This window comes from Mercenaria mercenaria, chromosome 1 (genome assembly GCF_021730395.1).
Source record: "Mercenaria mercenaria strain notata chromosome 1, MADL_Memer_1, whole genome shotgun sequence".
Classification (NCBI taxonomy): domain Eukaryota; kingdom Metazoa; phylum Mollusca; class Bivalvia; order Venerida; family Veneridae; genus Mercenaria; species Mercenaria mercenaria.
In genome coordinates this window covers 26,054,905-26,067,623 of record NC_069361.1, presented here as the reverse complement: position 1 = coordinate 26,067,623, position 12,719 = coordinate 26,054,905, and the positions used below count along the sequence as shown (strand labels likewise).

General features: G+C 35.6%; 1 protein-coding gene across 1 annotated transcript; it reads left to right on the top strand.

The window, feature by feature from the left end:
• The first annotated feature begins 340 nt into the window (after positions 1-340).
• Positions 341-12,594, top strand: LOC123543486 (26S proteasome non-ATPase regulatory subunit 8-like). Its single transcript, XM_045329561.2, has 8 exons — positions 341-474; positions 4,250-4,322; positions 4,494-4,596; positions 4,910-5,003; positions 7,936-8,034; positions 10,325-10,398; positions 10,967-11,078; positions 12,075-12,594. The coding sequence occupies exons 1-8, from the start codon at positions 367-369 to the stop codon at positions 12,207-12,209; spliced, it is 798 nt and encodes a 265-aa protein (XP_045185496.1). The 5' UTR covers positions 341-366; the 3' UTR covers positions 12,210-12,594.
• The last annotated feature ends 125 nt before the right edge of the window (positions 12,595-12,719 follow it).

The following is a 12,719-nucleotide window of genomic DNA, read 5'->3' as shown; positions in this document are numbered from 1 at the left end:
TCTCACTATGTAAAAGAAATTAAAAAAAAAAAAAAAAAAAGAGGTCTGACCTATCTACCCTAAATTTTTTAGCATGTTACCGGTAATAAAGATTTTTTTAAGAAGATGATAGTGGTGGTCAACGCGATATCAGTATTATGTGATTGGGCGGAATATCCTGTCAATTACCTACGGTGTGATATTCCAGTGAGGCAGTACTATAAAATCAGACATTGTGCTCACTGCTACAAGTAGACAGCGTTGTTTATATGACTGAAACTTTGTTAAAAGAGCGTTAAACGCGCGCGCTTCTAGACTTGTAGTCTTCACAATTTTAGTAGCCAATGCCCTACGCTTTCAATTTTCACAGCGTGTAGATAAAACATCATGGCTTCCTTGAAAGAAATTGTGATTATGTATCAAAGTTTGAAGCGTGAATGGGACAAGAAGCCAACAAATTTAGACAGATGCGGAGAACTGTTATCTAAACTAAAAGTATATATTTTCATTAAAAGTATTTCTGTATTCGAAATGACTGTACTTACTTCAAAATGATGGTTGAGATATATTCTGCTTTGTCACGCCATATGTTTTCGCGAGAGTGCCGGCAAAGTGAAAGAGTCATCGACAGAAGATTAGAGAGAATTAACTGAATTTCAATACGCTGACATATTCGAAAAATATAAAATCCAAATAGAGATTGTTTTATTTGTTGTTCTGACCAATTCTGAATGAAACCGAGGACGTTTTGACGTTTAGAATATGGAAGTAGGTATTCATTCGGTCCCGTAGGAATCTCAGGCTATTGGTACAGCTCTGCCATACAAAAGTGAAATAGCTGTATGAGTAGGCACTTCCCTAGGAGATTTAGTCCAAAATATTAGATTAGATGTTAAATTATATCCCCCTTTTACTAAGAATTTAAGGTTAATTTTGATGCATATTCACTATGTCCAGGGCTTTCAGGGATGCTTAATTTCATGAACTATCCGCCTTTTTTCTTACAATTTCAGGTTAAGGTTTTGATGCACTTTCACTCTGTCTCAGTCATTAGTAAATGGATCAGAGTTACTTAAACTTAAAAGTTATTGTTCCACATCATCATCCATATCATTTGACACAAGGGACATCAATCTTGCACCAATATTTCATAAATTATGGTTAATTTCAGGTTAATTTTGATGCTTTTTCACCATGTCCCTTTTATGCTTATTAAATGTTTTGATTCACTTTATCTTTTAAATCTCATATTACTTTAATACTTTCGACAAAGATTGAAGCTATTGTCCAATATCATCATCCATATTCATATCCAGAGTCAATAAACACTCCAGTGACAGTTCCAGCTTCCTCAGATATACCCAGTTTTACTATCCAGCATCGAAATAGTCGAGCGCGCTGTCTCCTGTGAAGCTCTTGTTTTAAGTGTGAGCACTAAGTAAAGTCTCAGTCAGGTACTGTCATTCAGTTAGAAATATGTATCATTGTATACAGTGTATTTTTTGGGGTCACATATTAAATAGGGAATCCACCCAAAAACTGGAACACACCTGAATACACTTTCTGTAACCGGAATACACCTGTATTAGCTCAACTATTCAAAGAATATAGGAGCTATCCTACTCGCCCTGGTGTTTCCTGCAGGCCTTTTTAACATGGCGCAGCGCCATGCCCCGTTTGAAGTGCCGCCAAGCTGCCCTTCAAACTGCCTGTTTGCGCCATGTGCCCTTTTATTCTATCAGGCTTGTGTATTTATCTTGACAAGTGCCCTTTCCAAACCAGCCTGGATAGCCATTGTCCGCGGGACATGTTCCGTGTATTGTACCATCAATTAGCAGCTTTGATCAACAGGTCGACACGTGGGTGCATCAACCGTGAATGACCCTGATTAAGAACTGACAGGACTATGCAATCAATTCCTGTTTTATGATACTTTAATAGACTTTAGTAGATGAAAATTTGTTGTTTTTAGCACGTCGGTGGAGAAGCTATATGTAGCCTTTTTACGGAAGGGATGATTGAAAGCAGTCAGCTAAACGATAATTATTTTAAAAGGTTGCAATCAATTAAAATGTAGATTGATTGTCGCACATTTTTGATGTGCTCATTAGGCCTTTAAAAACAAAATATTGAAAGTTTGCCCTTTGCCGATCGCCGACCAACCCATGAAAAATGACCAGACTCAAAATGTTTTACATCGATTTTATCTACAAGATATATTTTATTCCTTCACGGGTATCATTTATAAATATAAATAAGATAAACGTTTATGCTTTAGAATGATACCAAATTCATTAAAATCTACAAATATTTTGATTAATAATTACGAAGCACATTCATGATGCGCCGATGCAGAAGTCGCCGCCATCTTGAAAATTTGAAAACGTACATTGGTATGAAAATAACCGATAACCTAGCGATTAAGTTATAAAACCTGATCGAGATTTAAATGAATAAACTAAAAATGCAAGGCCCTAGTTTTGTTTTCGTAAATAATTTGTCAAAATGATTTTATAAGGCCGAAATTTAAGTTGAAAGTGCACGGCCGCATGCATCAAGCAAGCCGAAATTTTGAGTTATTACTCGCAATGAACCATAGGTATTCACATTTATGTTTATATTACTTAATACTGTATGATTTATTGATTAGATGGAAAAAACAGATTCATAGTCAATCATTGATTCAAACTAGTGTATGTATCGCAGAAACTTCCGAGCAAAGGGAGTGATAAAAATAGTGGCAGACGATCTAATCCAGCAAATTTCACAGCATGTACTTTTTACGTCGCATTCTACTTTCGTTTTCGCATGCCAAAAACACTAGAAAAATGTAACTTTCCATGTCGATTTGTCGTCTAAATCTTACCGACAAAGAAGAACAATGGGTTTAATCAGCGATATAGGTACAAAGTCATTGATTACATGTAGATTTGTTGAACTGCCTATGCTCTTTTTAACGTAATTCAATGGTGAAATGATATGTGATGATTGACAAAATAAAGTTGCCTATTGATAGTTGTTAAATAAAACTTTTTGCTTATTAAATTATCACCTGATATCTGTCTCTGAAAATGCAAGCCAGCACTTCATGTTGGTAACAGAATAAGAATGTATGAAAGTATGGTAAACATTAAGGAATAAAACAAAATATCTACCCCATATCTGAGATGAAAGATTCTCAAATTTATGCAATGTGAAAATAGTATGTAAAATGGTGCCTGTAAAATGACGCCAGCAAGCGTACTTGGACGAATGCCCTTTCAGTGCCAAACCGCGCGTTAAAAGTGCCCTTTTTCAAGGGAAGCACCATGCCCCTTTTAGAGTCTGCAGGAAACACTACGCCCAGGCGTCGTTAGTGTGAGCGTCACACAAATGTTAAAGTTTGTGTACCACCCCAAATATTTTCAAAGTCCATTGAGATATTGCTTTGATATTTTGCATACTTGTTTACCATCATGACCCCAGTCTGTAAAAAGGAGGAGGCAACTCTATCAAGCATTTTGACTGAATTATGGCCCCTTTTCAACTTAGAATATGCTTATTGTAATGTTAAAGTTTTACTCATAGCTTATATTATACTATCAAGCACTGAGAACAGTCGAGCGCGCTGCCACATGACAGCGCTTGTTATTTAATCAAATGTATTTTTGAAGATTTTTTTGACAGAATTCAATCATAAATAAAATAAATAATTAACTTATGAAAGGAAAATAAAATACGCTAACGCAAAACGATTTTATATGAGATTCAAATTTGGCGAGCACACAGGCAATTTCTATAACCGAAATACACCTGAATATTTTTAATTAAAGGTATTTTTGAAGGGTTGTACAGGTGTATTCCAGTTATGAAAAGTGTATTATGGTTTTTAGGTGGATTCCGGGTTAATGTGTGACCGATTTTTAGGGCCAAATTTTGGTCCCATTCCCCCTCCTCGAAACAGTATATACCATACATACCAGGTAAAAGAAACAAGACTAATGCTTTTAAGTTTTGGGGGTTTTTTTTGTGTTTTTTTTTTTTTTTTTGCTGGAGTGTAACATGATGAAATATACCACTTTTACTTTGGTGTGGGTTTCCCCCCTATGGTAGTCCTTATAACTTGATGATTTTCCCCTTCTAAAGGGCCTTGCCTATAATTTCCCGAAACTAAAGGAAAAGCCCACTGTTTACTGTCAGTAAACTAGTATGATATGCAGAATATAACGTTCTTGTTGGAGGCTGTCCTTAATGACTTGTTTTGTTTGACAGTATTACTTTTTTTTTTCAGATTGCATTAACCCAGGTTTCCTTCCTACCTACAGATGATTCTGCTCCATCAAAGCAAGAGCTTCTTGTTGCCAGTAAGTTGATTAAGTTGCCAGAATCATTTTGTTTTTGATATAACTACACTATAAGGCATTACAAAAAAGTTAAACTTCATAGAACAATTGTTTTCCATTTTAATTGCATTTTATATTGACTGTATCGTGTTCATTGTAAGAAAAGTTTTTGCATGATGTAAATTATTGCAGGAGATATACTGGAGGTTGGTGCTCAGTGGGCTATAGCAAAGAGAGACATACCAGCATTTGAACGATTCATGGCACAGCTTAAATGTTATTATATGGACTACAAGTAAGTGTTTCAAGTTAAAGGTTTAAGAAACTGTGTAAATTAAATACTTTCTTTTGTGTTGTGTTGAACACTTTCAAATATCATATGTAAATGTGATAAGAAATGGGCCTTCGGCATTTTAATGGAGTACAAAAATATTAACGTTTCTCTCCGGAAGATTGAAGTCAAGAGATTAGACTGTTTGATTACTGAAAAAGCAAAATTAGTATCGATTTAATTGATTATTTTTTAAAGTAACCAATCCTGTTTGGATCTGAGTCATATTTTGATGAAATTTGATAGAAAACTGTGAGATGTTTGTTGTATTTTGCAGAGATAATTTACCGGAATCCACATACAAATACCAGCTGCTAGGTTTGAATCTCCTCTGCTTATTGTCACAGAACAGGCTAGCAGAGTTCCATACAGTAAGTACATTTGTATTAGAGATGAAGTTTCTGGTGTGCATGCTTGAAGGGGCATGCTTCCAGATTTGTGTTGTTTCATAAACCCTCTGCAAAGAAGAGAGGGATATATTGTTTTGATCATGTCTGTCTGTTGGTCAGTTGATTTTCAATCATTAAATGGAGAATAATTTGACCTACTGTCAGCAACCTTTATAGGATTGTTGCCTGTGGTAAATGAATCCTAGCGTTTTGGGACCAAAGGTCAAGACCACAACCACAATGACCTTTGAACTGAAATTTGTTTCCACTCAGTAACTGGAGACGGCTTAGGCCTACAGTCGTCAGTCGTCATTTCATGATAGCCTGTGATCAGTAAACGACTCTTACAGTTTTAGGGTCAGTAAGACAAAGATCACAGTAAGCTTGAGATTGAATATGGTTTATGCTTTAAAGCTAAATACAGTAGTGAAACGCAATAAAATGACTGCCTTTGGTCAGTAATTCTACTGTGATTCTAATGTTTTTTGTTCTTAGGTCAACAGTCAAGGTCACATTAACCTCATGAAAACAGTTTCTGGTCAGTCACTAAAAACACATGGGTCTTTTATTCTCAAACTTCAAAGTGTGATTCTTGTTGCTTTTATTGCTGTTGAGGTCAGATTCACTCAGAAGGTCATAGGTCAAACCTTAACATTGGGACTGAAGATGTTTGCTGATTAGTAAATGTAGAATGCTTTGTTTTCACTGCAAAACTAAAATTATTTTGGATTCAGTACATCAAAAGTCAAGGCCATAGTGACTTTAAGGCTGTAAACAATTTCCATTCAATAACTGATGCTTTTGTACTTTATTTCCTCTGACACAGGGCATATTGGGGGTGGGACAATTATAGCACTACAGAAGTGCTGGTATTAACTCATGACCTAAATAAACTTGAGTTTTTAGCTCACCTGAGCCAAAGGCTCATGGTGAGCTATTGTGACCGCTCAATGTCCGGCGTCCGGCCGTCAACATTTCCTAAAAAAACCTTCTTCTTGAAAACCACTGGGCAGAATTACACCAAACTTCACAGGAATGATCCTTGGGTGGCCCCCTTTCAAAATTGTTCAAAGAATTGAATTCCATGCAGAACTCTGGTTGCCATTGCAACCGAAAGGAAAAACTTTAAAAATCTTCTTGTCCAAAACCACAGGGCCTAGGGCTTTGATATCTGGTGTGTAGCATCATCTAGTGGTCCTCTACCAAAATTTTTCAAATTATCCCCCTAGCATTAAATATGGCCCCGCCCCGGGGGTCACATGGTTTATATAGACTTATATAGGGAAAACTTCGAAAATCTTCTTGTACAAAACCACATGGCCTAGGGCTTTGATATTTGGTATGTAGCATCATCTAGTGGTCCTCTACCAAGATTGTTCAAATTATCCCCCTAGGGTCAAATATGGCCCCGCCCCGGGGGTCACACAGTTTATATAGAGTTATATGGGGAAAACTTTGAAAATCTTCTTGTACAAAACCACATGGCCTAGGGCTTTGATATTTGGTATGTAGCATCATCTAGTGGTCCTCTACCAAGATTATTCAAATTATCCCCCTAGGGTCAAATATGGCCCCGCCCCGGGGGTCGCAAATTTTACATAGACTTATATAGGAAAAAAAGTTTAAAAATCTTCTTATCTGAAACCACAACTCTTAGACCTTTGATATTTGGTTTGTAGCATTGTCTTATGGTCCTCAACCAAAATTGTTCAAATTGTACCCCTGGGGTGAAAAGAGGCCCTGCCCTGGGGGTCCCAAGTTTTATATAGACTTATATAGGAAAAAGCTTTAAAAAATCTTCTTGTCAGAAACCATACGACCTAGGCTTTTGATATTTGGTATGATGCATTGTCTAGTAGTCCTCTACCAAAATTGTTCAAATTATGCCCCTGGGGTTAAAAGAGGCCCCGCCCTGGGGTCACTTAGTTATTATGTGAGTTATATAGGAAAAATACTTAAAAAATCATCTGATTCTATTTCCAAGACTATTTAATTATAACTACCTGATGACCCCAAGTAATATGGTGTCACTTGATTGTGACCTTGACCTGCTGACCTACTTTCTTGTTTTTTAAGATACAGCCTTGAAATATTGATGACATACACAGTTTTGCACACAACTCGTAAAACTGAATTTCATTGACCATGAATATGACCTACTGACTTTCTTAATATTTTATCATCAGTTTGACATTTGAAACATGTAGCTCATATTACTCAGGTGAGCGATTCAGGGTCATCATGACCCTCTTGTTTATCCCCTTCCAAACTTAGCGGGAGATAAACATTCATTGAATTTGCTTGTCGGAAAATATGTATGAGGAGGGGGCATTAATCAGGAAATAAACAGTGTAATATGAATTAAAGGCTATAACTGTTAGGTAATGTTTTTTATGGTATGACATATGAATTGAAGGATATACTTGTAGGCTATGCTGTTTATTGTATGATATATGTCGACTGTTGCTGTTTGATAACACTATTTATGGTGTTACATATGAAATAAAGACTAGTTTGTAGGTAACACTGTTTTTAGTATGATATATAAATTGAAGGCTGTAGCTTGAAGGTAACAGTATGGTATGATATATATGATTTAAAGGCTGTAGCTTGAAGGTAACACTATGGTATGATATATATGATTTAAAGGCTGTAGCTTGAAGGTAACACTATGGTATGATATATATGATTTAAAGGCTGTAGCTTGAAGGTAACACTATGGTATGATATATATGATTTAAAGGCTGTAGCTTGAAGGTAACACTTTTTGTGGTATGATAATCAGGAATTAAAGGCAATAGCTATTAGGGACATATAAGATATATGAACTAGCTCGTAAGGTAAGATTATTCATTGTATGTTTATTGTATGATATAGCATGTTTAAGTCTCTGATTGCTTGTTGTTATCTTCAGGAATTGGAATTATTACCTGTGAAGGAACTACAGAACAACATTTACATCAAACACCCTGTCTCAATGGAACAATATCTAATGGAGGGAAGCTATAACAAGGTACTGTATATACAAGACAACTTGTCACTGATAATTCATTTATGCTTTTCACATGTTCTGATATTCTAGTTTGTATTAGATGAATGTTATGCTTATGCTTTCAAGGTGTAATGCTTATTTAATTTAGCTGTTATAATACATGAACAGTTGGTGACCAATCTGTACATTAGTTAGGACTACTGTTTCATAGAAACTAGTTATCTTAAAACTTAAGTAGCTAAACTACTGTCAGAAGATGTTACACATGTATAATGATTGGAATTTTTGACGTCAGATAATTACAGAACATCCAGATTTTTAGCTCACCTGAGCACAAAGTGCTCAAGGTGAGCTTTTTTGATCACCCTGTGTCCGTCGGCGTCCGCCGTCGTCGTCGTCGTCAACAATTTGACTGTTAACACTCTAGAGGTCACAATTTAGGCGCAATCTTAATGAAACTTGGTCAGAATGTTACCCTCAATAAAATCTTGGACAAGTTCGATATTGGGTCATCTGGGTTCAAAAACCAGGTCACCAGGTCAGATCAAAGGAAAAGCTTGTTAACACTCTAGAGGTCACAATTTTGGCCCAATCTTAATGAAACTTGGTCAGAATGTTACCCTCAATAAAATCTGGGACGAATACGATATTGGGTTATCTGGGGTCAAAAACTAGGTCACCAGGTCAAATCAAAGGAAAAGCTTGTTAACGCTCTAGAGGTCACATTTTTGGCCCACTCTTAATGAAACTTGGTCAGAATGTTACCCTCAATAAAATTTTGAACGAGTTTGATATCGGGTCATCTGGGGTCAAAAACTAGGTCACCAGGTCAAATTAAAGGAAAAGCTTGTTAACACTCTAGAGGTCACAATTTTGGCCCAATCTTAATGAAACTTGGTCAGACTGTTACTCTTAATAAAATCTTGGACGAGTTCGATATTGGGTCATCTGGGGTCAAAAACTAGGTCACCAGGACAAATCAAAGGAAAAGCTTGTTAACACTCTAGAGGTCACATTTTTGGCCCAATCTTAATGAAACTTGGTCAGAGTGTTACCCTCAATAAAATCTGGGACGATTTTAATATTGGGTCATCTGGGGTCAAAAACTAGGTCACCAGGTCAAATCAAAGGAAAAGCTTGTTACCACTCTAGAGGTCACAATTTTGGCCCAATCTTAATGAAACTTGGTCAGAATGTTACCCTTAATAAAATCTTGGATAAATTTGATATTGGGTCATCTGATGTCAAAAACTAGGTCACCAGTTCAAATCAAAGGAAAAGCTTGTTAATACTGTAGAGGCCACATTTATGACTGTATCTTCATGAAACTTGGTCAGAATGTTAATCTTAATGATTTTAAGATCCAGTTTGAATCTGGGTCATGTAGGATTAAAAACTAGGTCACCAGGTGAAATTAAAGGAAAAGCTAGTTTACACTGTAGAGGCCACATTTATGATGTATCTTAATGAAACTTGGTCAGAATGTTAATCTTGATGATCTATAGGTCAAGTTCAAATCTGGGACAGGTGGGGTCAAAAACTAGGTCACTAGGTCAAATCAAAGGAAAAGCTTGTTGACACTCCAGAGGCCACATTTATGACTGTATCTTCATGAAACTTAGTCAGAATGTTAATCTTGATGATCTTTAGGTCAAGTTTCAGGGGTTTTTTTCGGCTGTTTTTATAGCCGTTATTGGGCTATATTCCCAATGCCAAAAAGTATGTATTTTTCCCAAAATGAGTGCAAAAATTCCCAATCTACATTCTGAGAAATAAAATCAGCAAAACTGCACAAATATTATGGACAATTTTGTAATGGCTGTTTGTTAAAGAGGTTGTACAATGTGAAAAATGTGTATGAGAAAGTGCCTAAATACATCCTTACTATATCCTATGGGTCTTAATATTTCCCAATTTGGAACATTTACACGTCAAAATTCCCAATGCTTAGGGTATAGGCTATGTTCCCAAAACAGCAAGAAAAAACCCTGAGTTTGAATCTGGGTCATGTCGGGTCAAAACTAGGTCACTGGGTAAAATCAAAGGAAAAGCTAGTTAACACTGTAGAGGCCACATTTATGACCATATCTTAATGAAACTTGGTCAGAATGTTACTCTTGATGATCTTTAGGTCAGTAGGTCAGGTGAGCGATACAGGGCCTTCATGGCCCTCTTGTTAAGAAAAACAGACTAATAGTGAAAGGCTGTTATTATTACATAATGCTGCATGTATTAATAATAGTGCAATACTGCACACTACTAACTACTAGAAACGAGGTATTTAATACAAAGTATTGTGCATTTTTTTCAGGTTTTTCTGGCAAGAGGAAATGTTCCAGCAGAGAATTATAACTTCTTTATTGATATTTTACTAAACACAATCAGGTAAAGTGTTAAACAGTATTACTCTGTTGTATTTTCATGTTGTTCTCTTAGATGCTGTTGTTTGCATAATTCAGTATGGTTTACTTTAGGAACTTCCATGTGAAGAAGCCATCGAGCTTGTGGAAGGTGGGTGGTTCTACTTAGGTGTCTGCCTCTTTCAGGAATTAGGCCCATTATGGGAAGCTAGTGACCTAAAGCATGTGAATAAAATTTCAACAGAATATATTAAAATATGTTTTATACATTGTATATTTGAGAAAAAAGGTTGAAAGTAGGCTTCCTTACTTAGTACACAGTTAAAGCTTAATTTGCTTTCAGACTGTTGAGTACATGAAGTTGGCTCTGGTAAACATACTTAGCATGATTTGTTTGTTGATTTTAATTATTCGAATGTTTTAATTCTATTTCGTCTAAAGAATTTCTTTTGGTTATAAATTGGTTATGCTTATTTTGAATCCTGAAGAAGGCTAATGTAGCCGAAACGTTGGTGAAAAAGAAAGTGACTTGTTAAGAAAAGTTTTTTGTAGTTTTGACTACTTTCAATACTTACTGGTTAATTAAATTTCAGAAATGAGATAGCAGGTTGTATAGAGAAGGCTTATGAAAAGATTGCATTGAACGAGGCAGCTAGAATGTTGTTCTACGAATCTGTTAAACAGATGAAAGAATACGCAACACAGGTATTTATAGTAGATTGTTTTTACTTGAAAAATTCCATTGGTGATGTGGTTTAAGGCTTTGGTCTATGGTTCTTTTTTAACTGAAAGGTAGCGGTTCAGACACCTTTGGTCACTGTATGAAATTTTTGGGGTAAACTGAAATTGTTGTACATCTTCACATTTGGAATAAGAGATACATGTATATCCTTGAAACCTGGTATACTTGTTTATCAATACAAGTTGAATAGATAGGTTAAGATCATAATTCCATTTGTGTCCTTTTGTTCCTTTTTTGCTAGGTCCATTTTTCTTTAATATCATAGAACTATTCAACTATAGCTTTGAAACTGTGTACATTTTTTAGCATCTTTAGGTAAAGTCAAGAACTGTAGCCGTCTCATGCATTTTGTTAGAATTATAGCTGTTGTAATCAGAAAAATAGCCATTTGGTTATAGTCATGGTTAGCACTACTAGGAGATGTTGCAGTTTTAAATTGTTTACAGTTTGAAAATCTTAGTTTTAGTTAATCCTTACCCTGCTATATTTCTATAATGCACTTGTCCGTCTTTCAAGTTGAGAGAACCATTAACTATTAAAAGGAGTGTTACCAAAAAGATACTGACTGAATGGCAAACAGTGCAGATCTTGATTAGACAGCACGGATGTACAAGCTGATCATGATCTACACTTGTCGCAAAGGCAGAATCAGTCGTGTCCAGCATGATAAGGGTTAAATTTCAAAGATTGCTGATCATTACCACTGTGAAGTTATATTGACCACGGTCACCACCATCGTGTCGTGTTCCTGCAAGTAACCTGCTTTTGTACCTATAATTCTCAGATAAACCATATAGAAAATATAAATGTTCATGGATGCAGAATTGCTACCTAATCATTAAAATCAGTGACTAATAAACTCATTTAAAGTTGCTCATGAGTCAGAACAACCCTTAATAAAATGTCACCATGAAGTTTTTTATTCATCATTTTGTATGTTGTGTTTGTTTTACTTGTAGCGAAAATGGGAGGTAAAACAAGATGGGTTTTTCTACTTTGAACAAGAAGAAAAAGAAACAGATGAAGTTATCCCAGCCATGGACCTAGCCCAGCAAACAATAGAATATGCTAGAGAACTGGAAATGATTGTATAGTGCTATGTTCTTATTTATATGTGCTTCTGAGGATTGTGATTGCAAAGAAACAAAAATTGAGGAATTCTTCAGCGAGTCCAAGTATTCAGACTTTTTTTAACAAAAGTAAAGCGTTACAGAATAGATAAGCATTTTATTACACATGGGAAAACTTTTAAATCTCATGTATTCTTATTGCAGCATTTTTAAAGTTTGAGAGATAGACATTCTGAAAAAAATACTAAGCAACTAAAAATGTCATCACAAAAGTGCTGCTGTATTAGACGACTTGATACTACTTTAAATGGTTTATAGAAAGTAAATGTTTGTCCATGATCATAATGTGTTTAATCTTTGTATCATTTTTTTTCTATTGAATGTATGATAAAAATGTATTTAAATGTTACCTAGTACGTTTGTTCTTATTCCTTGTCATATTTATGACTCTGGACTCTAGTAAGAGCTATTCCAGTCACCTGGGTGCCTATGGTAAAAGTTTTGCATGCACAGTCATATCACATTGCATAGATT